This window comes from Corvus cornix, chromosome Z, assembly GCF_000738735.6.
Source record: "Corvus cornix cornix isolate S_Up_H32 chromosome Z, ASM73873v5, whole genome shotgun sequence".
NCBI classification, from domain to species: Eukaryota; Metazoa; Chordata; class Aves; order Passeriformes; family Corvidae; genus Corvus; species Corvus cornix.
The window spans coordinates 72,868,406-72,896,114 of record NC_046357.1 but is presented as its reverse complement, the minus strand read 5'-3'; the positions used below and the strand labels follow the sequence as shown (position 1 = coordinate 72,896,114).

Below are 27,709 nucleotides of genomic sequence, written 5' to 3'. Positions count from 1 at the left end.
CCGCCGGCCCTGCCGCCGCGCCCTGCTCGCCGACATGGACGAGGAGAGGGTGAGTCCCCGCGGGGCAGGGCCTGCGGGCCGCCCGGGAGCCCGGCGGGGCTTTTTCCCGGCGCTCGGCCTGGGAAGAGGGGCTGTGCGGGAGGGAGGGCAGCGGCGCGGGGGAGGGATGCTGGCGGAGTTCTGGGGGGACCCCGAGTCCGCTTCCCTCCTGGATGTGTCTCTCTCTCTTTCTGGGGACTTTCCAACCCCACCTGGCCGCGTTCCTGTGCCACCTGCTCCAGGTGAGCCTGCTTTGCCGGGGGGGTTGGACTGGGTGATGCCCGGAGGTTCCTTCCAGCCCTGCGTATTCCACGGTTCTGGAATGAAGTGCTCCAGCGGTTGAGGAGCTCTTTCACTCTGCGCATTCCTGTCATAAGTAATTATGGTGCGTGCATAAGCCCTTCTGTTTACTGTTGATGTAATCTTGTGTTGAAGGGAGCTAATGCATAAAAGGGTTTTGTAGGCGATTTTTTTTGTTGTTTTCTTCTTCTTTTTAAAAAATTTTATTTATTTACTTTTTTAATTCCCTCCTTCCCTTGCTTGCCATCAGACCCCTCGGGGAACTCATTGAAGAGCAGAGATGTGCCCACCCAAGCGTTGGGGCTTTCTAGGGCAGATACCCCCTCCCTGTAAAAAGTTGTGACTCAGCCTCTTGGCTTCCAGTCCATCAGTGCAAGAGGGCTCTTACTGTGTTCTGTGGACCCTGTGCTTTCCTCAACTTAGGAACGTGTGGGGCCTGAGTAACTTAGTGCTGGATAATGGATTGAAATTTACAGATCAGTGTAATTTTGTCGTGCTAAAGTCGAGCCTCATCCTCAGCGCTGTAGGAGTTAGTGGGAAATCACTGAGGAAATTAACTCTATCCCAGCCACAAAAGAACCTGGTGTGAGTTCACAGCTGGCAGCCCAAGGCTTCAGCAAATCCAGCTCCTGATCCGAAGCAAGCAACACTCTAAATCACAAAATACTGTAACTCTACGTAACTCATTTTACATAAAACTTATTTATGCTAAGCAGCTAGTATCTCTGGAGGTGTGCTTTGGAAGGTGAGATGTGGAATGTCATAAAAAGTGTGCTTCTGGTAGAAACTCTGTGAGTTTGGGTCTGTCTGCCTTTGCCTGCTCTGTGTAAAATTTGTCCCTCTGGGGGAGGGCTGCCCCTGTTGTGGGTGCTCTAGGTAGATGTTTCTGAGTGGGGTCACGGATCATATTTTAATTCCAGAGGTTCTGAATACAGCAGTAAAACGGCAGTGGATCTCGTATTTTACAGTGCTTTCTCTACCAAGGATTAACTTGCTAATGTCACCTGTTCTGTACGAAGTTCTCCTTCAAACTCTGGCAACTTCCCTGTGTTGACAAGTGCAGGGGATTAAATTGATGGGGGCTAAGTAAGCATGTCCTCCTTGAAATTTGATCTGGATATGAAGGTTATAATGTCGCATGATTTTGTCCTGGGCCCAGCACTGCTTCAGGAACTCTTCTGCTTGCAGTCAGCTCCTGAGCCTTCAGTATGATCTTGAGCAAGTTCGTAACTCGCTTCTTATACAGAACTGCTGTGATTGTTTAATTTATCAAAATTTAGTTTTTATGAGGTGCCTGTCTGCTTCAAGAGGTGCCATGTCGTGTTAGTTACTCACTATTCAAAGGAGGGTGTTTTGTTTTTATCCACCCGTCAAGACTACAAACGACATGTTGTAGGGCTTCCCATCCTTTTTCCTATCCTTTTTTACTCTTTATCCTCTGCTCATCCACACTCTTGCTTCACCAAAAGGAAAGAGCAGCATGAAGCTCACTGACAGCAGCAAAAATTACATCTGTGATAAACATTTCGTAATGCTTCGAAAATCCATTTGAAACTGACCTCACATAGAGGTCAGAGAGAAAGCTCAAAGAAAATTGCTTGTAATAGAATTCTGTGAAATACTGCATTTATCAGTGGGCAATAGAGTTAAATGTCTTTTAGTGCAGAAATGCCAAGGAACTGTGCTGGGCTTAGTGCTGTTGAAATTCTTCTGTAAACTAATGTAGAATGTAGGCCTCATCTGCTGCTTACCTTGGTAATTTTTCTAGAACTCTTTGTTCTGTGAAATTATACTGACTTCTCAGAAATTCCCCTTAAAGGAAGAAATGGCAACATCGCAGCATGTTTTTAATTTGGCATGTATGGTATGTCTGGAAGGAAATCTATGTTCTACATATCAGTATTAGAAGATTGTGTTGGAAAATAGAGTAAGGTAGTAGTTCCTAAAAGCTGCCTTCTTTGTTCTGGTGGTTTGTGCATTGGTGTTTTAGAAAAATTCTGTCTACTCTTGGTGGGTACTTTTAAAGGGCATTCAAACTCATTAAAATTTCACCAAACCTGGTTGAATTTCTTGACAGAGGAATTGGCAGCTTACTTAAAAAGAGCCATACCAACCCACATTTAGTCAGTTAAATGTAACTTCAGGTGAAAATCTTGTTTAACAGCTGGCTTCCAGTTGCTGCCCTGTGCTTGGCTGTGTAAAGGCCTTGTAAATGTTCTTCATGTGTAGCTATTTTCCTTTATTCGTGATGTAGCTATAAAACCAAGCATCATTGTTCAGCGCTACACGCAAGAACACTTTTCCCCCATGTGTTGCAGCTGAGTAAGCCCTAAGATCCGTGCTGAAAGAGGATTGTGAGTTTTCCGTGTTCATCCAAATTGACAGTTGTGCTCATAGGATCTAAGGCTTATCTCCAGGCTATCTGGCCTGTGAAAACAATTGCCTCTGGTCAGTAGTGAATGCAGAAGCAGCTGGCTGGACAATGGCTATTCATCTGGCATTCTGATGTGTACAAAATTGCCTTCAAACGTTCTCAGTTTTCACCAGACAGGAAAAGGTTCAGTAATGAAGTGGTCAAGGTTTTCTGTGCCTCTGTTTCTGAAAGAAGCCAAGGTCTTGTTTCTGTTCCCCCAGAGTTCAGAACTGAGTCATTGCTGTTTGACCTGTCACATCTGTATGTAACGCTATGTAACACCATCAACACCTGTGGTAAAAACACTAAAATTTGTTTTTTCTACTCGTGGTTTAACTTCCTGAGTATGACACTATTAAGCAGGAAGGGGACTGGAATACCCATAAACACTTCATTGCAGATTTGTTGTGAGCTGCCCGGGAGGGGGTCACAAGAAAGAGGAAGGGGCACAGCTTAGGACGAGTGGAGAAGTTCCTTAAATCTGATGTAGTGTTGAGGTTCACTGTGGGTGTTGTGAAAGGATAAAATATTTTTCTTGCTTTTTAGCAAACAAATGTGATCTAGGTAGTACATGGTTATTAAGAAATTGCTTCTGGGAGGGACTTCTGCAACATCCCTTTGGTGGTCTGGCTGTTTCCAAGGTGTGTTTATTATTTCTCTGTGCCGTGGTTTCCTAAATTTCATCAAGTTACAATGTTAGAATGAGCAATTGTAACTGTAGGTCAACTGATTAATAATATATTAATTAAGATAGTGTTTACCTGTCTTTTTAGAGTTACATTTGCTTCTAAAACTTGTCAGCCAGCCTGAATTAAATTACAGAACATTCTTAGTTAACTCCTCATCTTTTATTTTTGCGTAGATATGCTGATATGCTTTAATAATGTAACTTGACTTAATTTTATCTACCAAGCATTGATGTGTTTTTGTCAAATTCTTGGAATATGTGGCTGGCTGCTCAACCAAGTTAGACTTGGTGGTCCTATTTAATTTAAAATAAGTTTTGATGTACTTTAATAGTTTTGCTGGCTTGGTATGTGTTTTTTGTAAGCTGAATCTACTGCTTTTTGAACAGCTGGAATGCATATCACTGACATAACCTTGATTCTCTTTCTCAGCTGTCAGTAAGCTTTCCTCTTTGAGATCACTTTTAATTTGAATATAGAAATTACTCACCCAAAATGTTTTCCCACTTGTAGAATAAGTTTACAAATTGCTTTTACAGATCTATTCTGTATATAGAATAAACTGTGAGTCTGGTTATTTCACACTAGCTTCTTTTGACACGAGGAAATCTTACCTTTTCTTCTGGCTTTCCTTTTACCAGCTTTTAAAATTTTCTTTATTGGGTCTCTGTTTGACTGCACAAGCACCAGCTTTCTCATCTGGAGAAGCTTTGTGGTGCCAGTGGGTGTTTTGGTACAGGTGACTTGTGTAGAAAAACATGTGAAATGGTGGGGTATCTTAAGGCAGGTTCTTGATTTCTCTTAGACTAACACCTGGAGATCTTTAATTGGGTAGAATGCTTCCTAGAGCTTTAATACTCTTTCTCTGTACTGAGAAAATGCATTTCCTGATCCTATCGAAACTGAATTTGCTGCAGCTGGAGTGTCTGTGATGAATTTTCATGTATGTTGAAATGGTGATGATTTTAAAAAACTGCAGGACGGTTTTAACATCTTCTCTCGCTTGTTTTTGTAATTCTAGGAGACTCTGCAAAGGATTGTCAGTACTCTAGTGAACAAAAATGATGAAATTCACAACTTCATTGACATGCTGAACCATACAATATCAAATGTTCAGGTATTTATGTTAAGTCTCATAGCTTGTATCTGAGAGAGGGCACCTTTGCACTTTCATTAGTCTCAAACTGGGTAGTGTCTAAAGGATGGGCTGTAAGAGTCAAGTTCAAAATACATCTTCATATTAGAAGTGGACAGAAAAACGTTTTATTTTTTAGGTCTCTCTCTAGATGGAAGGTGTGGTAGTCTTGCATTTTCTGTGAAAAGCTTTTGTAGAACTTCATTTGTGTGGGAGAGAGAATCTTCAATCTGATGCAAGATCTAAAACTCCCATTAGTGGGAAATAGTCTGGATTTTCAGACTTCTGCTCTGTTTGGCAGACTGAAAAATGATACTTGAGAGGAAATTCTTCACTCTTTCTCTTTTCAGCAGTTTCACATTGTTGGGCTCAAGTTTAGAGTTAGACCTAAATGTTAGAGCATCTGCATGGGTGAGGTTCATGTTCCCTTGGCTGGTCAGTCAGCCCAAAGTTATTTCATCCTAAAGCTGAGCCAGGTTGGCTGCAGAAATGGAAATTATCCAGCAGATCTTTAAACTGCCTTCTTGAGTGTAGTTTTTAGTATCAAATGAAATAATTTTATTTGGAACTGGGTAACTTCCTCTTCCCAAACATCTAGCAATCCATATACAATTGTGAGAGGGAAATCAAGGCTTTTGGCGTGGAGCAAAGTTGCCACGTGTGCTGGTTCTGTGGAATTTTGAGTATCATGGAATTTTCACAGATCTCAGCATTCAGTGTCCTGATGTAGAGCCTGCTTAAGAGACTGTTCCATCTTTCCTAATTGCTTTTTACCTTTTTGATAAGATGAGAAGCAGTCACAAGGTAGCCAGTGGTCATGGCAAAATGTGTGGGGAATAATGTGACTTTCAACATCTTTGCATTGTTTCCAGTGTTAACAGCATCTTCAATTCTCCTCTCAGGTAAACTCTTCTAATGCCATCAGTGAGCTGGATGAGGAGTTTGATGGTCTGTATTCTGTACTGCATGAGATGAAGGGGAGCATGGCGAACACTATTCAGCAAGAAGAGGCTCGTAAAATTCAAGCTCTGCAGGTAAATAAATAACTCCTTCTGAAAAATGTTGCAGCTACATAGAAGCATTTTTAAACTTCCTCTGTTCCTGTTATGCTATCCCCATTTGTTACACAGCAATATTGATTTTCAGGATTGTCTTGTGACAGTTCCAGAGCTGGTAAAGTCACTGCCTTTTTCAAGGCTGTTGTCACACTGTCATTCAGTGATGAAGTGCAGTCCTGTAAATAGAAATTGTAGTGCACATGAATGTAAGTGTTTATTTCTCTGCTTTCTGAAACCCTGATGCTGGGGGAAACAGGGCATTGAAATTAAATCTGGCTTTTAAGTTAGACTTCAGCTTTTTCCCCCTTGGAGTTGTGGGATGTGCCAAGTATCACTGTGCACTTGCCAAGCAGAGTGAAGTTAGGGCACTGTCAGAGGCCTTGGTTATATAAGGGAATAAGTTGTCACAGATGCATAACAAATCCGTGTAGTTCCTGGGACTGGTGCTTCACAAACCACTGTTTTAATGGGAATACATCAAATTATTTTTTCTGTTTTTGCTCCAGGATCAGCTGAGCCAGTGCAGCCGTGCCCTGGAGAGCTCAGAAGAGCTGCTGGAACTTGCTGTCCAGTCGTTGGACATAAAGAACCCTGTGGAACTCTTAGAGGTAGAAAATATTGACTGGATGTGTGTGAGACAAGTGTTGGCATCTGTCTGAATTTGAAATGTCCTTTGCATTACTCTCCTGGACACTGCAAACTTACCAGGTGAACTTAGAGTGAGGACAGAGAGGTATCTAAAAATACAGTTATTGCTCTGCTGAAAAAGCCAAGTTGAGCACTGTAGTCCTGAATTTTTATGCAATTTCTGATAAAAGGAGTTGGGTTTTTTCCTTAGTTAGGGTGGGGGGAGGGAATACAAGGCCTTCTCCTAGACAATTGATAGGCAAACTTGCAGGGATGACCCCAGAAAGTGAGGGTGAAATGACTTGTATCTAACTGGAAGAATATACTTGTAAATTAAGGAAACAGTTCCACATATACAGTGAATGAGTACACTAATGCTTGCTGCAGTAATCCTGGTGGTAGCAGTGGGATCAGCCACGCCAAATCCAAGCCCAGCTTTTTTTTCTCTTTGCATTTTAATGGAAACAAGCACACAAATCAGTTTAAAAGAGCAAGGGGGAAAGCTGTCTTCCTGTGTCAGTTTTACCTTTCGGCTGCGTGTTTGTGTGCTGTCATGCTTTCTGGGTGTCAGCTTTGATTTATTTGCTTTTAAGAGCAGCAATTCCTAAACGCTATTTTTTTCTTTAGCTGGAGCTGTCCTTTCTGTCTTGTAGCAAAAAATTAAGCTAGCTCTTGAATGCTATGCAAAATGCAGCTTTGACTTTCTTGGAAGTTGTTCTGTTTCAGATCTCTCTAATGCTTTTTTCCAATCAAATACAGCAGGGAAAGCTGTCTGAACATTTGCTGGGGGGAAGCCTCTTCAGATTTGGAGTCTGAAGCTTAAGATACTGAGTCCAATTCAATGAGCTCTAATATGTAGGATTTGATACTGGTATTGCACTTGTGCATTTGGGGATGACATTTTAAGGTAATACTGCCTTGGCTATTAGGCAGCTAATTCTATTACTCTGCTGCTAGGAATAGCAAGTGTTTGTGAAGGAGCATCTCCAGCCCTGACTTCTGTATTGGCACAGATTTTCTTTGGATGCTCCAGTAAATCAGTTCAGGAACAACTAGTATAAGATTATTTTTAGATTTTTTTTTTTTTTTTTTTTTTTTTTGGTGGCTTTACTCTGAGTTGATTTACCTGGAAGTCAAAAGAACATGAGTGGAAGATTGCAGGAGGGTTCAGTGGTTAGGTAGGATGTGATCAGACACTGCTGAGCAGCTCCTCTGGGGTGGGCTGATCCTTCTCTGTCAGTAGCTTTGAAACAAACTAAAGTCAATGAAGTTAAGCTGGGTCTGTCTTACAGAAGATGTTGAATCCTGGCTACCACATAGTTTACAAGACATGGAGATTAAACCCAAGGATTTTGTTGTGAAGTAGCTCTGTTTTATCTGCAGCTGTCATGTAGGAAAATCAGTCAATAGTTCCTGAAATAGCTTTGTTTTGAGATAAAGTAAAGCTACCTCTTAAGCTAAAATATTTCTAAGCAGTTGCTTTATTTATTCCTGCTTCCCACTTTAGGAATATACGATTGGTTTTGTAGCAGTGACAGCCTGATTTCCTATTTATTTTTTTCAGTGTGATTTGCATTTAGTGAAAAATTAGAAAGTTCTCCACTTTTGACTTCAGACTGGGAAGCTGCCTGATGATTCTTGTCTCTTTGAAAGGGAAAATAATTCAGCTGAATGAGCAGCTAGATCAAGGAGCAATGTTAACTCCAAGCCTGGATTCAACAGGCACAACCAAGCCCTCACTACTTCAACAATAACCTTTTGTCTTAGGTTTGCAGCTCCTTTTGGTGAAGGAGAGGGATTTTTGTTTTTCCACATGCTGGTTGATGTTTATCTTTTAGATGTCATCACTTCTGCATCTGTTTCAGTGTTATCATTTGAGAAGAGCTGCTTGCTGTCCTTTTTGAATGCTGCCATACAGAGAGAGTCTTTTGTTATACTTTTCCAACAATACTTCCTAACTTTCAGAGGAAAAGTTAGAATAAGTCGTATCTTTTCTTATTTATCAGGGCATGCATGCTGTGGTATGTAGTTCAGCAAGTCAGGCATGGTTACTTGACACTAATAACCACTTCTTAGTTTTAAAGAAAATACTATGTCAGTTAAATGTTTTTGACTTGGTTCCGTAGCTCTTTTAAAAAGCCACGGAGAGTAACTCTGATTGAGAGAAGTCTGGAAATACTAGGTCACACTCAAAGTTGAGTAATTTGGAATTGGTTCGGTGTAGTTCTGGAAACCAGGTTTTTTTCCCCAGATGCTATGGTGTTGCTGTGCTAACCCATGCTATTAACATGCTTCGTGGGACAGTTTATTTTGAGGAAAATCTTAAACTTTTTTTGAACTTCCACTCTGAGCAATGCAGCAGAGATTGTTCTTGGCCTTCTTGCATGTTACTGCCATTGATACTTGCATGGAAATACTAACTACTTTCTCTCTCTTCTCCCTGACATGCATCAAGGCTGCCAGACAGATCAAAGATAGGTACAGTACAAAATCTATCACTTTTATGTCTTTGGATTAATCTTATCCTTGAAAATGCATTTACTTTGAAAGGGCCATAGTCAGCTTTAATCAAATTAATTGACTCTTTCCTAAGTGTTAGTTATTACAACTTTTGAGGGGGAGCTAAAAACTTCTGTGCTGCTCGTGTAGTGTTTTTCTTGGCTTTTCATAACTTTAAATAAAAAGATGTTTTTGATGCAGGGAAGTAGAGCTCTGCATCAGCTGGTGCTGTAATTATTAGGTCTTCAAATATAAATGTATATCATTAATTATTATTGTTAATAAGCTTATTTGTTATTAATACCTCACGGCTGAAATTTAATGGTGTTTCAAGCTGACTCTGCCCCTTCAAGTTGTGGGAGAATTTTGTTGGTTTGGTTTTTTCCCAAGTGCTTAAAGACTTTTGCTAGCTAATTTTCCTTCAAAATGTAAAAAAATGTTGCTGTTGAAGTACTTCTGGTGACACTAGTGACCATGAAATTATTATTTCTGGTAGCTTTTCTTTGAACTATTGTTTAAAAAGCAAAACTTTGCTGTTTCAAAATCACTACTAAGGCCGTTTTTCTTCACTTTGAAGAATGCTAACTCTATTCCAAGAGTATGACCTTCTGGTTCAGAAAACCTTCTATGATGTGCATAGTATTTTGAGAAGCAGCTCACAGGATGTTGTTGCTCTTGTGGACAAAATAGGTTGGCTTTCAATGTACAGGTTTTTCAGTGAAGGTCTGATTTACTAAATTCTCTGAACCTCTGTGTAAAATGGGTAATTGTTAGATTTTAAATTAATCTTTGCTTTTCCAAGGGTGAATATTTAGTATCCATAACAGATCAGAGGGATAGCGGATAGGGTCAGTGATGGGACTCTTAATACTTTTTATCAGTAATAAGCATCCTCTTCTGGTTTCTCAAAATTCTCACCAAATCCTCTGTGGTTCTCTGTCCAAGACTGGTGTCTGAGCAGAAGTTAAAAAGATGTCTGAAGCTGACTGTTCCCTGGTGTTCTCTTGCTGCTAATCAGAGGATTATTCTTCCTTAAGGAGAGATTTACTCTACCCATCTGGCTGAACACTAATGTGCTAGGCAGCCCATACTGAATTTCAGAATGTGAGCTCTGTCTTGGGAGATGAATTGAATTGTCTTTCATGATGTTCAGCTCAGTCTCATAATTGTCTCCTATCCCAAAATTGCAAAGCTCATCACTCCTGACTTGCATATATCTTTATTATTAAACTTCACGTTTCCTCCACCTTCCCCATTACCAGATTTTTTGGTTTTTCAGTGTTCTTTGAGGTATCTGTGGTTAGTGCACAATCTCTCTTACATACTAGTGAAGTGCAGGAAGTGGCATGCCTTAGGTGTTCTAAAGGTGCCACATATCTCTGGGTGTAAAATGGATCCATGTCTTGGCAGTTGACTTTTGTGGTATATATATTACTTGGTAGTTGAGAATCTTTTTTTTTTTTTTTTTTTTAAAGGAGGAGTTGGGACCTCTGTGCTGTCTGAATCAATGTTACTCAAAATCTGCTGCATGGCCTGGTGTCTTCATAGATAGATAATAATAGGAGAGCCTTTTTTTTTTTTTTTGGTGGTGTAGTTGGAGAACAGAAATGACTTGAGGTTGTTCAGAATAAGTACTGAGCTAAGATTTCAAGAGTGGAAATGGGAGCTGTGCTTCACAGAATCCCAGGATGGGTCAGGCTGGAAGGGACAACAGTGACTCATCTGGTCCCACCTCCCTGCTCAAGCGAGGCCATCCCAGAGCACAGGGCACAGGATTGTGTCCAGAGGGTTCTGCAATATCCCCAGTGAGGGAGACTCCACAGCCTCTCCTGGCAGTCTGCTCAGTGCTTGGTCCCTGCACAGGGAAGAAGTTCTTCCTCATGTTCAGAGGGAGTTTCCCAGGCATCAGTTCCTGCCCATTGCTCTGGTGCCATTGCTGGGCCCCACAGAGCAGAGCCTGGGCCCTGCTGGGGGCAGCCAGGGACACCCAGGGCTGAGGGCCCCTCTCAGCTGGGGCTCCTCTTGAGGCTGAACAGCCCCAGCTCCCTCAGCCTTTCCTCAGCAGGGAGATGCTCCAGGCCCTTCCTCAGCTCCACAGCCTCTGCTGGCTCCGCTCCAGGAGCTCCGTGTCCCTCCTGTGCTGAGGAGCCAGAGCTGGACACAGCGCTCCAGAGCTGCCTCCCAGGGCTGGGCAGAGGGGCAGGATCCCTCCCTGACCTGCTGGCAATGCCCTTCTGAGTGCACCCCAGGATCCCATTGGCCTCCTTGTGCCCAGGACACTCTGCTGGCTCGGGGACAGCTGTTTGTCCCCCAGGACCTCCAGGTCCTTGTCTGCAGAGCCGTGTTCCAGCAGATCACCCCGGCCTGTGCTGCTCCTTGGGGTTATTTCTGCCCAGGTGCAGGACCCTGCATTTGCCTTTGTTGAATGGAAGTTCTGGTCTGGTACTTGCATGTTCTAATCTGCAGCTTGAAAACAAACTCTTCATCCCCTGATAAGGTCATAGATAGATATAAAATCAGCATAGTCAGGTTGTTAATTGCTGTTTAGGAGTGCCTAAACATGATCCTGAGTCTGCACTACTTCAGACTTTTCATACTTGCTGAATTTATGTCAAGTGATACGAACTTTGTTTTGTTTCTTATCCATGTTTTTTGTCACTAGTATAAAGTCTTAAACTTTTCTTTAGCCACCTCGTTAGTATTTATTTGCTTAGTAATATGGAACAGCTGGTAGCTCACACCATTATTCTGAGACAGTCACATTAGCAAAACTTTCTATTTTGAGTGTGCTGAATGACAAACAATTATGTGTTAGAAAAATGTTCTAATCTTTGATCGGTAGTTTGATGTCAGTGATACAGATTGTCCAACTGCTGTTTTGGAAAATGGGATATAGGACTTGACAATGTAAAATACATTTTGCTAATGCTGCTTTCTTGGCTTTAGTGTCACAGTGGCTTCAGCATTCCGCCTCTCTCTGAAACCAAAAGTCAGTGACAGTATGACTCATATGATGGTGGACTTCGCTTTGGAAAAGCGCATGCTCCAAGCTGTGAAGTTTTTGCCAGGTAAAATCCATACCCAGTGAGTTTAATTTGTTGCTATGTGAACAACTTGCTGTATTTAAACCAACCAAAGGACAACCACACCTCTTGTGCCCTAATAAGCAAATTTTTCAGAGTACCTAAACTCATTCTTACTCATTGTATGTTAAATTGAGTACCTTGAGGGTGAGAGTTTTCTAGTTTTATTGAGTTACTTTCTACATAAGACAGCATTTTGAAAAATGCCATTGGTCTCAGAAATGAGAATGAATCTTCCAGACCATGTTTTTTCCTGAGTTGTCAATTCCTCTGTACTCCATGAAGTCACCTGAGGTTTCTCAGGACTATCTCTGCCAGCTTGATGCTGAGTGACACCCCAGAGTCCTGCTCATGTGCTGGAGTGTTATGTGTGGAACTGTAAACTAATGCATTGCTTACAAGAGTGGTGAAATGATCTGAAATACAGGAGATGGACAGTCTATTAGTACAGTGATATTACCATACTACAAAACATATATTAATCCATCTACTACTGCTTGACAGTAAACCTAGGTGCATTAGACCAGTGTGTATCTTTCATACCTTTTTATTCCTATTGGTTTCCTATTTAAAACACTTTGCCCTTGGCTGTTACTGAGAATATATTGACAAGAACACTGCTGGCAGGGGTGTAAAGTTGTTTCATCTCTAGGTCACAAATGCAAATCTGTTAAGGACTTGGCAGCATCAGTTTTCATTTCTGCCCTATGTGTTGCAGATACAATATGGGGTAGCAGGTGTAGTAAACGACCAGTGTTATTCCTAGTGGTCAGCTGGCAGTGTCCAGGCAGAAATTCACCTTCTAGTCTTGGACTCTGAGTGTCAATCATTGCCCTGCATTTCACAGCTAAGGGAACAGTGCACATGTTGGGATTGGGAGTGTAAAGATTTAACAGCAAGTTTGAACCAAATTTTGCATCTAGATAAAGGTATTATTTAGTATGACCCATCTTGTACATTTTTCCTTGTCAAATACGTAGGAATTTAAATTTGGCCTCTGACTTGTAAGCAGGAAAATTGACTGTCTGGGTATCAATCTTGCTTTTTCTACTGTAGTGCCAAGCGTCCAAATTACCCAGACACCAAAAGTTCAAACTGTTGCAGGCAAATTTGCACTGAGCAAATCTTCATACACAATGAAATACTAATGTCCTAGTGTGGGAAGTTGACAACAGGTTTGGTGTTGTGGTAGTTTGAATACTGCGTGCCAGAATTATGCTTAAGACTTGGTCACCCTGAGTAGGTGGAAGACTCTTTACCTGGTATCTTACACCATGATAAAAATAATTGGGGTAGTTAACTAAACTTAGAGACACATATGCTGAAATAATTGTCCTAATCTTAATTTTTCTTTGAAGGGATCTTCTCAAATTATTATTGGATGACTTTAAAGCTTGGTTCAAATGGATGTAATTAACACTTGAGACTTCTTTGTACTTCAACCCCCAGCAGGCACCACACAGGCAGGATAGGGAAGAGAATAAGAAGGGTAAAAGAAAAATTGTGGATTGAGATAAACACAGTTTAAGAGGTAAAGCAAAAGCTGTGTAAGTGACTTAATTTGCTGCTTACCATGGGCAGGCAGCTGTTCATCCATCCCCAGGAAAGCTCCATTCCCTATAGCAGAGGGTTTGGAAGACAAGATGCTGTCACTCCAAATATCTCCCCCCTCCCTTCCTTCCCCCCACTATTTTATACTCTGAGCATGACATCCTATGGTCTGGAATATCCTTGGGCCAGTTGGGGTCAGCTGGCCTGACCATCAAGCATTTAAAACCTATACCCCCAGTTTCAGTGTAAGTTCCTTCTTGGCTTAAACTGCAGGGATGTGTGAGGGCAAAAGGGTTTGTTTTAGTAGTGCTGGGTTAAAATATTGGAGCAGATCACAAAGATAAAGTGTGACGGTAGTGTTCATAAAGCAAATTAGGCTTTCTGCTTCTGGTGGACCTGCTGTAGCTAGGAGGGGTTTGTGTCTAGATAGAGAAATTACACATCTCTAAGTGACTCAGCTGTAGGTAATGTGAAGCTGATTGTCATCAGTCATTGTGGAGGGGACTTGTGGTGAATAATCTGTTCTGGAAAAAGTTGTTTCAACTTTATCAAGGCGACCTGTGTGAAGTTAGGACTTCGTCATGGGGACCTCTGTAGAACAGCACAGTTAAGGGTTTGAGTGTTCAGAAAAGAGATGGCTTTTGACAGACAAAATCTGTAGGCCTATCAGTTCCACAGATGCATCAGTATTCTACTTTTTTGATGTTCCTGCTTGATACATTGACTTGCAGGCCACCTTTATATCTATTTCAAGCTATTGTCAATGCTGAAACAAAGGAAAAGGGTGTTGCAGACCTGGCCTCCAAAAAATGAAAACAGTAAAACCTCTTTTTCAGTTCCTGCAGAAGTCTTCCTTGCATGTCCTTTAGGCACTGCAAATAGTACGTATATGCCTTCTTTTTCAAAACTTTTTTCCAGAGACCTAAGTGCTCTTTGATTTCACAGAAATAGAATTCTGTTGTCTGTAAACAAAACTTCAGTCTTTAGTGGGCTTTAGGAATTGTTTCCCCTCCTTTCAAGACAAAGGGATGAAAAAGTAAGAAAACTGGGTAACTGAAGAGAAGCTAGTGGAAAATATTAGTGTCTGTAGTGATGGAAATAAATGTAAGTGATGTTGTGTGAGGGGTGCAGCTGAACTTACCTTCCAATGACTTAGAAACAGAAGTTTGCTTCCTAATGTTCTTCCTGTGTGGTATTTATTCCAAATGTAGGTTCACAATTGTAAATCTGCTCTACTTGAGCCTTCTCTTCTTTAAACTGACCTGTGTGCTTGTCTTTCTGCAGTCCCTAAAGCTCCAGAGATAGATGTAGCAGCATGTCTGGTTGCTGACAACTGCATCACAGTAACGTGGAGAATGCCTGAGGAGGACAGCAGAATTGATCATTTTGTGCTGGAGTATAGGAAAACCAACTTTGATGGGCTCCCTCGACTAAAAGGTGAACAGCACTGGGAGCTGGTCGACTACATTAAAGCTACTCAATACACATTATCAGGTAAAGGGTTTTTATACTTCAAACCCAAGCATACTGATGTAACTTTTTATGCTTGGAAGTATAGCAAAATGCCCCTTTTTCTGCATGTAATGAAGCTGCCATTATATCACATTAGTCTTGGGTGCTTTGTACAATAACAGTTCTGTCTTTTGTTTTGACTTGAATGTTTTGCAAAACATTGTGTGCTAAATAAATTTCACACAGGTATTCAAGCATGATTTTTGAAAACTGAGATAAATGCAAGACTGCTGCATGGGGTAGATCTTAGTCTTGTAGGAGTTGTCAGTAATCAACATGATTTCAAGTTTCTAAACATTCACTTTGTAGGTCTGAAATTTGATACAAAATACATGAACCTTAGAGTACAAGCTTGCAACAAAGCTGTGGCAGGTGAATACTCCGACCCTGTGACTCTGGAAACCAAAGGTAAAATTTTAAAAACTCTTAAACCTTATCTGTGGTGAAAACCCTGCACTTGAACTCCTCTGCCTTTGTATATGAACCTGTATGTTCAGTCTGCTGAAACACTTCCTAAGTGGAAAGGAAAACAACTGTAAAGGATTAAGAAGCTTATTGGCACAAAGCTGCCCTTTTGGCATTCAGACCCTGAAAAAATGGGGCAGTTAATGTCACTTTCTCCAAAAGCTTGGTGTTGGTTGCTTTGAACTGTGGAGTGACAGTCCCATGTGCTGCTGCATGATGCCAACATACAGCGCGAAGAAGGATGAATGTTGTGGATGACTCTCAGGGCATCTAAACAGTTGGTGTGATTTTCCTGTTATTAGTGAGAGACACAGCTTTCTCTAACTAGAAGTTGCTCGAAAGGGTTTTCTTGACTTTGTAGCTGCAATTTCTAAAAATTTCTTAAAAATACTTAAAATTGTCAATACTTAAAAAGTTGGCAGCCTCAAATTGCTGAAGGTGAATGGTCATCATGTTAGAAATCAGCTGATCTGGGAATTGTTAAGTTGGCTTCCTAACATCATTTCGTAAATAAATTGAAAGAGAAATTTCTTGGAAGGAATGTTTTGTGACAGAACAGAAATCTTTACTATTAAGGTAAGAGAGTGATCCTGAGGCTTGATTTACAGCCAGGTCTGGTGTAAAGGGCAAAATCAGTTGACTGGTATCAACTATATAAATTTATATAAGTATAAATTCTGTTCCTTTTGAATGTTACTTCATAAGAATAAAGCTATATACAATTTGAATGAGCTGAGGGGCATTCTGGTAACTTTTCTAGGATTATTTTAATACTCTTAAGGAACAATTATTATCAGAGACATAGTACCCATTTAGTAGTCACATACTTCCCTACTCCAGTGCCAGAAAAGTAATTCTGATTTTGATTGTTTGGGCAGTTACCAAGCTTCCCATATTGTTTTCATTATTCCTGGGTGAACACTTAATTCACTTTCCTTAATAATCAACCGGTAGAAAATCAGTTTCCTTGTCCATGGGCTTAAACCGACTGTTGTTTACACTTGTGCATTTTTGAGCTCCGAACTCTTTAAAATAAATCTCAAGTATACGTTCTTTCAGGGTCAGACTGTAATATCTGATGGTATTAGGACATTTATAGAGCAGTCTGTAAATACATTTAGGAAATTCAGCCTGTTGTATTAGCTTTTTGATTGCAACCGTGAGACTGAAAAGATGATGTTTCCATTGTGTTCAGTAAAACTCTGCTACAATTTTACTACTGCTTGTATCATTTTCTGTGAACAGCCACCACTGGGAGAGAACATTGTACCATTTCACTGTTTTCTATTTTGTCTTGACCAGCATTTGTGTTCAGTTTGGACAGTACTACTTCTCACCTGAACCTGAAAGTTGAAGACACCTATGTTGAATGGGATCCTACTGGAGGCAAAGGCCAAGAAAAAATAAAAGGGAAGGAAAATAAAAACAGGTAAGAACTGTTTTGTTAGTATATGGGATATCTCATCTGGCAATTAAAGGAAGAGGGCAGGAGGGAATTAAACTACTTGAGGAGGGTGGGACATGAAAAGAATTTTCATTCAGAAATGTTTCTCTGGAAGAAATTTTAATTTTTTAATTTTCCTTCCTCTGTCCCACAGATGTAGAGGCTAGAATTGTGTCAAAATTGTTAAATAATACCTACTTATTTTAAAAATGCATTTGTTAGGGTATCATTCAGTGTGGTGAGCTAAAGTGTAGGTGTGGTGGATTCACCTTGGCTGCCCACCAGGTGCCCACCTGCCTGCTCTATGGTTTCTCCTTCTCCTGGTACCAAAACCTTGCTACATAAGTCCAGGACAGTAGATAAGGTAAATATGAACAGGCAGCTGATGTAATTCTGTGTTTATTAGTGTTGGAGGTTGGTTCTGGTGAATAGACAGCATTTCTACTATAAAAAAAAAATAAGGAAAGAGCTGACTGACTGCCTTGTCCTTTTGAGAAAGAAAAGGTTAAATAAAATTGATATGGTATGTAGGTGATGTGTGAATGTATCTTAAACCCTCATTGGAAGGGAAAAGGTACTGATAAAACAGCCACAAAAGGTAGTGGATAATGAAACGTAATTATTGTGGAAGTGGTAGCTCTAAACATACTGTTTTCATCCAGGAAAAACACTTAACTTCAGCAGAGCTCTTGGTAGATTGTTAGACGTCTGCTCTTCTGAGTCACAGGATAAATACTGTTGGAAGAACATTTAACTTTGTCTACTCTGGCTGAGCCTTGAATATATCCAAGGATGAAGAATGTGTGGATGAAGAATGCGTTAACTTGCTAGCCCTCTATTCCAGGCCACTTTTATGGGAGGGGAGGAATATCCTGGTACCTGAGTGGAGTTCCCTGTGGTGCAGTGAGTCCCAGGTGCCTCTCAGCCATCAGTGTGACCTCCTCTGAGGAAAGGCTGGCTTGATCTTCCCTGCTCCCTTTCCTGTTGCCTTGTTAAAGACAGCAATTGGTTTTTGTCTTTCTCAGGCTGAGCAAAGCCAACTGTGTTTCTGTGCTTCACACCCTTAATTGTGGTGTTGGCTTTCCATGGGATGTGCTCTGGTATGTCAGGGTATAAATCCAAGGAAGCCAGACCTGGACACAGGAGGGCTTCAGGGTCAGTCTGACAGCTGCCAAAAGGAGAGGAGTCGTCACTTGCCTTGGGCACTGTGTTGTGGCTGCAGGCTGGATGTGGTTGACCACCTCTGCCACGAGGGTGCAGGGTGTTGTTGTCAGTTTCTTGCTTCCCAAACTCTCAGTGGCTTTTCTGCAGAGCTGTTCTTCCCTCAGGTGTCCCTCAGCCTGTCCTGCTGTGTGGATTTCCCTCACCTGGAGAGCTGTGAGCCTGTTGTTCAGCTGGATCTGTACAGAGCCTATGGCCCCACTCTCCAGTTTGTACCTCACCTCTTGGGCTTTGGGGGTACTCGGTGGGAATGGGTCCACACAACTGGCTACTCCCTCAGCCACGAATTACTGGCTTTCCACATGCACACCTTGAGATAATTTATGAACAAATACATTCTCCATAGGCATATATTGCCAGAAGCATGACAGAATTCTGTTGGGATTTTAAAAATGGGGATAATTTGCTGTAGTAATGGAACAGCTCTTTAATGACGACTTATTTCTGTCGACAGTGGCCAGAATCCTCTGCTGAAGAGCAATAGAAGGTGATAATATGTCTTATTCCTAGGATCTAGCACCTAGTTTTGTTGGGAATCTCTGCTACTTTCCTTTGCTTGATGTCATGAGAAACAAATCTAATAGCCTTTATCAGTAACAGTGCACATGCACATTTAGAAGTTACTTTGCAGTTTATTTTGGATTCACAGAGATTATGTATATATTCTCCAGTGACTGGAAGAGAGTCTTTCTGGAAGGATTCATCCTAATGTGTATGAAACCTGATTAGAAATGGTTGGAAGGGCATAATATATTTTTAATAATTGTCCAAAGATCCCTGTTATATACAGACATATTAATGCTTTCTTAACCCTTTGGCATGTTTTTTACAAATACGGTAAAGATCTCCTTTCTGAGAACTTTAAAATAATTTTTTTGTTCTTATTTTTGAATCTGAAAACCTCTTTGTTTCTGAACTTGTGCAGTAGCTGTTACTAGACATCAGAGGGTAAGAAGTAAGTGTTATTACATGTTTGAAGAGGATGAAGCACGATGGCATGTGTTAAAAGCTTCATGGCCATTTGAATTGCAGAACCAATTGTTCAAATGAGAAATCCTGGTTTTTTGAGATGTAAAGTTAGGTAAAATATTCTCCTATTCCTTGTGTAGTTGTGCTTTTTTAGTGTCACATTTTTTCACTGTTTTTCACCTTTTTGAGAAATTACTTCTCCTATTTTTGCTCTCTTGTTCTCTCTTGTTGGTTTAGAAGTTGTGGGACCAAAAGAAATGCCCAGGATCCTAATTTCTTACAGGTTTTATTCCCCTGTATTCATCTATCAGGTGGATCTATCCCTGATTTGAAATCATGAGTAAAGAAAAGCTTATGTAAAAAGCAAAATGAGCTCTTGAAGCCATGCAGTGTCAGTAGTTCTACTACACAAAGTATAGCAATTTCTGCTAAACTTAGTTTTAAAACTAAGGAGCTGCTCCTACTTGCTCAGCTCAGGGAATTTAATATTTTGGTCTCTCTCTGTAGCTGTCAGTAGAGAACTTCCCAAGTTCTTGGCTCAGCTTTCTTTGGTAGAAGGACATGGTTGCACATTTAACTTTGCATCTCAGACTGACCTTTTCTAGCAGGGGATTTAGATGAGCTTTGTTCTTGTAGGAGGCTTTTGTTTCTTCTTAAAAGCATCTGTGAGATGCCTGCATTAGAGGGGAAATTTGGAGCTGACTCCATGGGAGGTGGGGAAAAAAAAATTGCAGTATAGTTACTTTAAACAGCATATGTGCAGTTTTTAAGGGTTGGAAACACATGATGGCAACAAAATTCTTAATTATCTCTAATTTATTAGACCAGAAGAAAGCCTTTCAATAATTTCTGATCTCCTTCCTTGACATTTCTTCTCCAGAAGAGAATACATCTTGCTTGGAATATGTTCTGTTTGCTGAAATGGATGAGAAAACAGGGACTAATTGCAGTGCTGTAGGCAACAATCCTAAACAATGAGACAAGGATATCTGGCCACTGAATTGTGGAAGAAATGTGTCAGTTACTGGCTAATAAGGACTGTGCTCTACTGGAAAATGGGCATGAAACTGACTTCCTGCTATGAAATTTGCTGCCTTCCATTGGAAGGGAGACTTAAGCACTGTGGAGGAGAAAAAAAGCCTGAGCAACTGTTTTTTTTAAGCTTTTATGTCAAATAATCAATGCAATTTTCTGAACTGATAAAGGCTATTAAATTTTGAGAGGACAAAGCACATGCAGTGGCCATTTACAGACTTGAACAAAATAAATGATACCAAGAAGCTTTTAATGCTTACTTAACCTTGAGAAAATTCTAGCAAAGTGCCTGCATTTTTTACTGTGATTCTGTAAATGGCCACATTGCTACGTTGCTTTCTGCATAACCCATTTTTACTGGGTCTAATAGAAAATTTTCAGCAGCGTTTGTTGGGAATGTGAGTGGATGATGTCTGATGCAGATGAAGCAGGATGGAATCTGCAGAGTGCCTCCCTCTGAAATGATGCTTTAATTCTTGGCTTTGCTTTTTTTTTTTTTTTTTTTTGGTTTTTTTTTTTTTTTGTTTTTTTTTTTTTGTTCATGCTATCACTTGCTAACTTTTTCCTTTGGTAAGTAAACTGCAGCGTCCCCCATGTTCATAAAATCCAAAAGCACTTGATGTGGTTCACCTGCACAATATACACCTACCCCCTTCATGTAGCTCTTGTGAGCAATTTGGAAGCATAGTTGTCTTCTATTGCATGCTAAATGGTGATGCTCAAGTAAACAGCTTTTTCATCAGTGATTTTTTTGCAGACTTCTGTAAATGGAATGAAACAAACTTGGTCATGAACTAGATTTTAGCATACTTATATATGGCAGCTTAGTATCACTTAGCTTTTGATTCCCATGTGACTTTATTTTCATGATGGTATTAGGCAAAAGGGACATTTCCTAACCTTTTCTGAAATGGTTTATGAGAATAATGAATGGATTGGAAAGAAAACAAGCTGAATTTCACTGTATTAATGGACATGAAAGTAGCAAGTAGCTTTACCAAATTGTAGCTGAAGAAGTTGGAGAGAAAACTCATCTGTGGGTGGTATCTCTTCCAAAGCTAATGTGTGATATACTCCAGAGGATGAGAAACTGAAAATTACTTATCAAGTGTATTTCAGAGACTGCCATTGTACTTTTTTGGGGTTCTTGTCAATGAAATTAAACTGTAAACCGCACAGCTATTTCTGAGAAGTTAGACTTCTTTGCTACTGACTGCCTTTAAAATAGTAATCAGATGTGATTCTCTGTCTAGTGCGGAATATTGCAGATAGTCTTCACTTGGCTTAATGGTTAAATTATTGGTAATTCTTTCTGAGGGCCTAACCGAGATAAAAAAAAAAGCTTGAAAACCTCATTAGGTTAAAATTATTCTTTTATACAACTGATTGCTCATTAGAATATTCCCCATCCCAAAGTGTTTCATTCAAATCACGTGCCCCACATCTGCTTTTTTTCCCCCCCTCTGTTTCCATTCTCAGCTGCCTCTGAACTTGTTTTGTACAACACTTTGTACGTTTTGTTTGTCTGTCACCTCTTCCCTCTCAGCCCCTGTGCATGCATGCTGTTAGAGGCATGAACTAATGTGTCATTTCAAGTGTTCGGGTATGTCTCTTGCACCTGATGGACTCGGGGACACCTGAGTGTGCACTTCTGTCGCTGTGTCCAAGTTTTGAGTGGTTCATCTCTCCTTTAGAAGCAACACAGCGTCTCCAAAGAGATCCACTAACAGCCCAAGAGCCTCGGCGAGGGGCGGCCGGGATCGCTTTGCTGGTGAATCCTACACAGTGCTGGGTGAGTTGAACTTGTTTGCTCTGTTAGGAAAGGGCAGATCAGGCAAGAATTAGAGGGAAAGTTTGTGATTGTTCAAGGCTGTGTACTCAGCATTGTCCTGCCCAGAGCACTTTGCCCATATGACACCAGATTTTTGCATCTTCAACTCTGCTCTTTATTACGAAGCTCTTAGTGACTGACATTCATTGCTTTTAAGCATAAATTGGTGTTAAACATCTTGTGATGAACAAGGTAAATAGTCTCATTATTCTGTTTTATATTTATATTCTGTTGTACAATTTTCTTATTCCTTATAGTTCAGATTTTATCTCTTTGCCTTAAAATAAAGTAGAAAAGGCAGCACTGGTGCCTATTTGGAAGGCAGCACTGTAATGTACACTCAATTGTAATTAATTACACTCAGTTGTAATTAAATGTATCTCTCTTGGTAGGAGACACTGCTGTTGAAAGTGGACAGCATTACTGGGAAGTGAGAGCCCAGAAGGACTGCAAATCCTACAGCGTGGGAGTAACATACAGAAACCCGGGGAAGTTTGACCAGCTGGGAAAGACTAATTCCAGCTGGTGCATCCATATCAACAACTGGCTGCAAACCACATTCTCAGCAAAGCATAACAATAAAGCAAAGACTCTAGATATACCTGTCCCAGACAGAATAGGAGTATACTGTGACTTCGATGGAGGTAAATTACACCTTTAGGAGATATAGCAAAAAGAGTTAGCTACTATTTCTGTTGAGTTGGAGCAGTGCAAAGCTGAAGAGGTGCATTACTTCCAGACTGATCCAGTCTTGTATGGCAACACAGAGCCTAAGTGCTTGTCATGTCAAATGCACTGAGTTCATCTGTGTGACAGAGCTACTGAAATTCACTGAAAATAGTGAATTTTCACTCTTTTGGACTGCACTTAGTGCATCCTGGAAACAAATCAGGTTTTTTTTGTACAAGTTAGACAGCCAACAGCATCATAGCTTAAACTATGGTTAAGCTGAATTTCAAGTTGTTTTCTCTCTCTCTCTCTCTCTCTCAGGTCAGCTGTCATTTTATAACGCAAACTCAAAGGCGCTGTTACACACCTTCAGAACAAAGTTCACCCAACCATTGCTACCAGGCTTCATGGTCAGTATTGATAAAATCTTACAGTTTCTAGCACTGAATTCAGATTTAATTTCTTTTTTTTTTTTAAGAAGGAAACTGGAAGCACTTGGTTTGGCTGACTGGTAATTTTTGAAAGTGTTCAACTATTTTCCTTTGGATGTCGTGTGGTGCTTACAGTAGAACCCCGGCAGGACTCTGCACTGGGATGTCTCAGCTATGTAAACAGAAATCATTAAATTTGTGTATGGGAAGTTAAGAGTACCTTGCAGTGGCTGATGAGCCTGCTGCATAATTGATCCAAACTGATGGAGTCCAGCATGCTCTGAGCCATCAGAGCAGGTGTCATGGGACAGAACAACACCAGAAGTTTCCCAGTGGAAAAAAGTCTCCAGGTTTCACAGCTTTAAAAGCTCAGTGGGATTTTCTTGCCAGTCGGTTCAGTGCTCTCTTTTTTGTGGCTCTAAGCTAATTGGCAATAACTTTCAGCAGTGTTAAAGGCTCAAACCTTGCCCAAAATGGACAGGAGAAGGATTAGTTACTGAGTATTAGATTCTCTTTAATGATTTAAGTAATTTGTTTAGCTGAACTGGGAGGCCTCAGCTGTGTTGTAAGGTGCCATAAAGTGCATCATGCTTTGGGAGCAGGGTGTGTAGGCCTTGGATTAACAGGCCTAGATTTTTTTCATGGCTGTTTATTTGCCTTGCTGATTCTTTTCAGCATGGGGGGAAGAGAACAGCTTGAGAAATGCTGGGATACATGTTGTACATCCTACAGCATAGCAAAGGCTGACTCATATAAATTCATTTCCCAAGTCATATGGGGAAACAGTAGCTTGCCAAAATTCAGGCTATCCCTCTGTACCTCACACAGCCAGCTCCTCACACGGAGTGACAGCAGCCTTATTAGCTAAACAGGACAAGTAAAAATGACAAACTACTTAATTACACCTCTCAAACTTACTTATAAACATGAAAATACAGCATTCTTTCATGTGTAGAGTAGAAGTCACTGGTACCTGTGCCTCTGGAGCTTCTCAAACACTTTTTGTTTGTAATATGTTTAGGCTAAAAAATTTTAGCATGACATGGCAGAAATAAGCACTGCTTTCAGGCACTGGAGCATAGTGAGAGTTGCTTTTCATTGTCACTCCACTTGCTGCTGGCACACTGGCCTTCAAAGAATTTTTCTAGTTAGGAGCAAGTGGTTTGAGTACTAGGTCTTGAAGCATAGTACTAGTTATGAAGCACAGCATGTGAAGCATTTTAGAATTTATGGACTAAAAAATTAGCATGTCTGTGATTGGAATGGTTTACAGAGTGCCGTGACAGAAGACAGGCAGCTGTGTTTGTGCTAGTTAATTGTGGGATGGGAGGAGAGACATGTTTGGTTCATAATGCAGATTTTTTTTTTTCTTTCCCCCTCCAGATCTGGTGTGGTGGGCTCACAGTGAGTACTGGATTGCAGGTGCCAAGTGCCGTGAAAACTCTTCAGAAGAGTGAAAATGGATTGGGTGGTTCAACAAGCAGCCTGAACAATGTTGCCTAGTAATGTCTGTTCAACACTTCTGCTGCTGAATGTTTTTGTTTTTCTGTGTAGCTACTATTCACAGAAGCTTGTGAACATTGGATTTTGCTGGATTTGCTACCTTCTGCTGTTTAGGGCCCGGGTGCTGATAGTGCAAAGGTTTGGGACTAAAGTGTTAGGAACCAGTACTGGGAATCCAAGAAAATGTCAGAAAGCTGAACTGTTGCCTACTTTAAAAAAATCAAGAGCTGTAACTATGTACTTTTCTAATGCTGTATTCAAGCATTTTGTTATGGACTTGAATAATAGTTTTGTTACAAATACTATTTTTCTGTGAAGAATATAGCAAATACCAGTTTTTAGCTCTCCTAATGCAAATTACTTAACTATGTATTTTATTACTACTAGGCTTCCCATTAGAAGTTGTGATTTCTGAGATGCATTTTGAAAACAGACTGATTTGCTGGCCTAGCCTAGCCAAATATCACAGCAGTGTGGTTTCAGAAGGATATTATAAGAATGTGTAGGCCTGGTATGAAGAAACAGTAAGAGCAGGCTGTGATGATTCCCCCCCCCCCCCCTACAAAATCTTCCTATTTTCCATGGGTAACTCATTTTTAAAGTGGTGTATATTGAGATTAGCTCCAGCTTGTCACAATTACATCAATTACATTCTAATTACATTAGAAAATTAAATATGTATAGATGTTCCATTACCTTGACTCCTATCTGCAAGCCTAGTAAAACAGTAGTCAAATGATTCGTAGTAATGGGAGAGCTAAAAAAAGAAAAATCATGTTATATTCTTCGTGGAAAATCCCAGTTTGCCAGTGGGAATTACTTGGTTATTATAGACTTTTTAAATCTGCTTTCTTCCCTCTAATCAAGCCGAGGAGCATATAAGTAGTTTTCAGGTACACTCTTAAATCAGGTGTTTCCTAACTGAAGATTTGTTTTCTGGTATCACCTGAAAACTGTTATAAATTCATGGTCCATAATGATTTGGCTCATTTACTGCTGGGCCAGTATAATTTTTCCTTCCATGTATCCTTTAGCCCATAAAACCATTAACATCTAATGATGTCAAACCTCAGTATTACCAATGGCTCCTTTCTGTCCCTCACAATTTCTCAAGAGGAGGAGAAATTCCTTGAGACACCTTCTAATAAACTGGCTATGATGTTCAGTGGAAAGTTAACAAGGAAATGTAATTACCTGTTCTTGGAAGTGTTATTTTTCTTGAGGAATCATGAAGTTGACAGGTTGGCTGAGCCCTAAATGTTTATTTTGTATCTGGAACTTGAGCATCTCTTAATTATTTGCATTGTGAAGTTGTAATCTCTCTTTGCAGAGGAAAGTACAAAATAGTTCCCAGTTTAACTGTACCTTCTTCTGCCTGTTCTGTTGCTTGGGCTTTGGGACAAAGATACTCAGAAGTGACGTGGTTCTTGGTCAACAGTGTCTGCATCTGTTTCACACATTATCTGCAGATGTTATTGTTATGCAAATAATCTGTGTATAATCTTTTCTCTTTCCATTTTATTGCAATGGACACCTGACTAGGAGTTTTTTGGGGATAAACTGCTACAAACTCAGTTTTCAACCAGTTCTAGTCCAGGGCTGTGGTACACAGACACCAGGACAGACTGGCACCTCCTTGTCACCACCCATCCACTTGTCTTGATCTTGGGTGTTCAGCTGCAGTTCCTCTTCAAATTTCCCTTGGTGGAAAGAAAGGGGATGTTTACAACCAGCTAATGTGTAGTGAGAACCATGAGTATTTTCCAGCCCTCCACAAAAGCATTTTAATTATGAAGCTGTTTTTTTGTGTTTTTTTTTTTTTTTTTTTTAGCAAGTTGTAGTGTAATCTGCGAGGTGAATTTGATATGCACCAATGTAAAAATGTAATTTTTCTTTAACAGTTAGTTAGAGGAAAGCTTGGAAGTGTTTCATACTGTGACTTGTGACTTGCAAGTTTTGGTTTAACTGATGTCCTAGGTGAACTTTAACATGTGACTTTTTACCCTTAAAGGATGGGTTTGTTATATAATAGTTTGCACAGATGTCAAATTTTTGCTGCTAACATCTAGTCCAATTGTTTTTAGTAACTGGGGATATGAAGAATTGCCTTAAGCACTTTAGATATTTTTCTTTTTAGACTGTTTTTTCTTAACTAGTGTCTCTCCAGCACCCATCATCATAGGAAGATGAGTGACACCACACTGCTCCCAGTGTTGCTTTTCGTTGCAGTTGGTGCAGGGTTTGTGCCTGCAGCTGGGCAGGGATACCTGGAGCCTGTGGAGTTACCTTTTCCTTTGTGAATCCACTTTCAGGGATTTGGAGAGGGGTGGTTCCTTGGCAGTGGATTAGACTTTTTGAAGGTCTGTAGTTTTGCCCTGTAGTTCAATCTACCAGGCACGTGCTTATTTACTGTTAATTACTCTGGAGCTGATACTGCGTGGTGGCTAAAAAGGAGCTTTCTGTTCTATGACCAAAAGGAGATGCTGAATTTTTTTTTTTTTTAAGTACTGACTGCTGGTATTCTGAAGTTACTTTGACTCTGAAAGCCTGAATTTTGAGGAACTAAAGGTTTTCCTTGAGGTTTTCATACATCAGATGAGCGTAGCTCCCATTGTCCTGTGGAAAACTATGAGGTGAACTGCAGCTAGGGATGTCAGTGTCAGACAGGATAATTAAAAAAACAAACAAACAAACCATCCGGGGATATAAATACTTCTGCAAATACCAAACAGCCAGGGCAGAAGTTCATTTCTTAGAAACACAGGAAAAACAGAGGCCAGTGTACAAATCTTGTTTCCTTACCCCTCCCACGTTTGAGATGGAGACGGGGGGAACCACCGTGGGAGTATGTTGGGCTTGTCCGTGTTTTTATTTTGAGGCCTGCGGGGTGTTGGATGGACGCTGACCGTGACTTGTGTTGGTGTCGTGCGCCAGCGTCGCTATTTTTTTGGGTGTCCTGTGGCAGCGGCAGCCCGGCCGTGGGTTTCCTTCGGAGCAGAGCCCGGTGCTCCCGCAGTTCCCGGTGATTCTGGCGGCCGAGCATCCCTGGGCCGCACCGCGGGGTCCCTGCCCGGAGCCCCCGGCATGGAGTTGTGTGGGGGGGGGGCCGTCCGCGTGTGACGCGATGTTTTGTACTAATACAGAAATTGCAACCCTGCGTGTCTCTCGGTGTGTAGTTTTACCTCCGCCTTGGTTTTGGGGGGATTTGAGGAGGTTTTGGGGGGGTGTCTCGGGGTGG

At 40.8% G+C, this 27,709-nt stretch overlaps 1 protein-coding gene across 4 annotated transcripts; it reads left to right on the top strand.

The window, feature by feature from the left end:
* Positions 1 to 34: 34 nt before the first annotated feature.
* Positions 35 to 27,628, top strand: FSD1L (fibronectin type III and SPRY domain containing 1 like). Of its 4 annotated transcripts, none has more exons than XM_039567321.1 (14): positions 35 to 49; positions 4,460 to 4,555; positions 5,476 to 5,607; positions 6,138 to 6,239; positions 8,714 to 8,736; positions 11,704 to 11,825; positions 14,676 to 14,885; positions 15,213 to 15,311; positions 16,671 to 16,797; positions 18,488 to 18,520; positions 21,735 to 21,829; positions 22,261 to 22,512; positions 22,859 to 22,947; positions 24,352 to 27,628. In XM_039567321.1, exons 1-14 carry the CDS (start codon positions 35 to 37, stop codon positions 24,469 to 24,471), a joined length of 1,515 nt encoding a protein of 504 aa, XP_039423255.1. In that variant the 3' UTR covers positions 24,472 to 27,628. The 4 variants fall into 4 exon arrangements, with proteins under 4 accessions (XP_039423255.1, XP_039423254.1, XP_039423257.1 ...); XM_039567320.1 differs by having other exon boundaries at positions 21,732 to 21,829; XM_039567323.1 differs by lacking the exon at positions 18,488 to 18,520.
* The last annotated feature ends 81 nt before the right edge of the window (positions 27,629 to 27,709 follow it).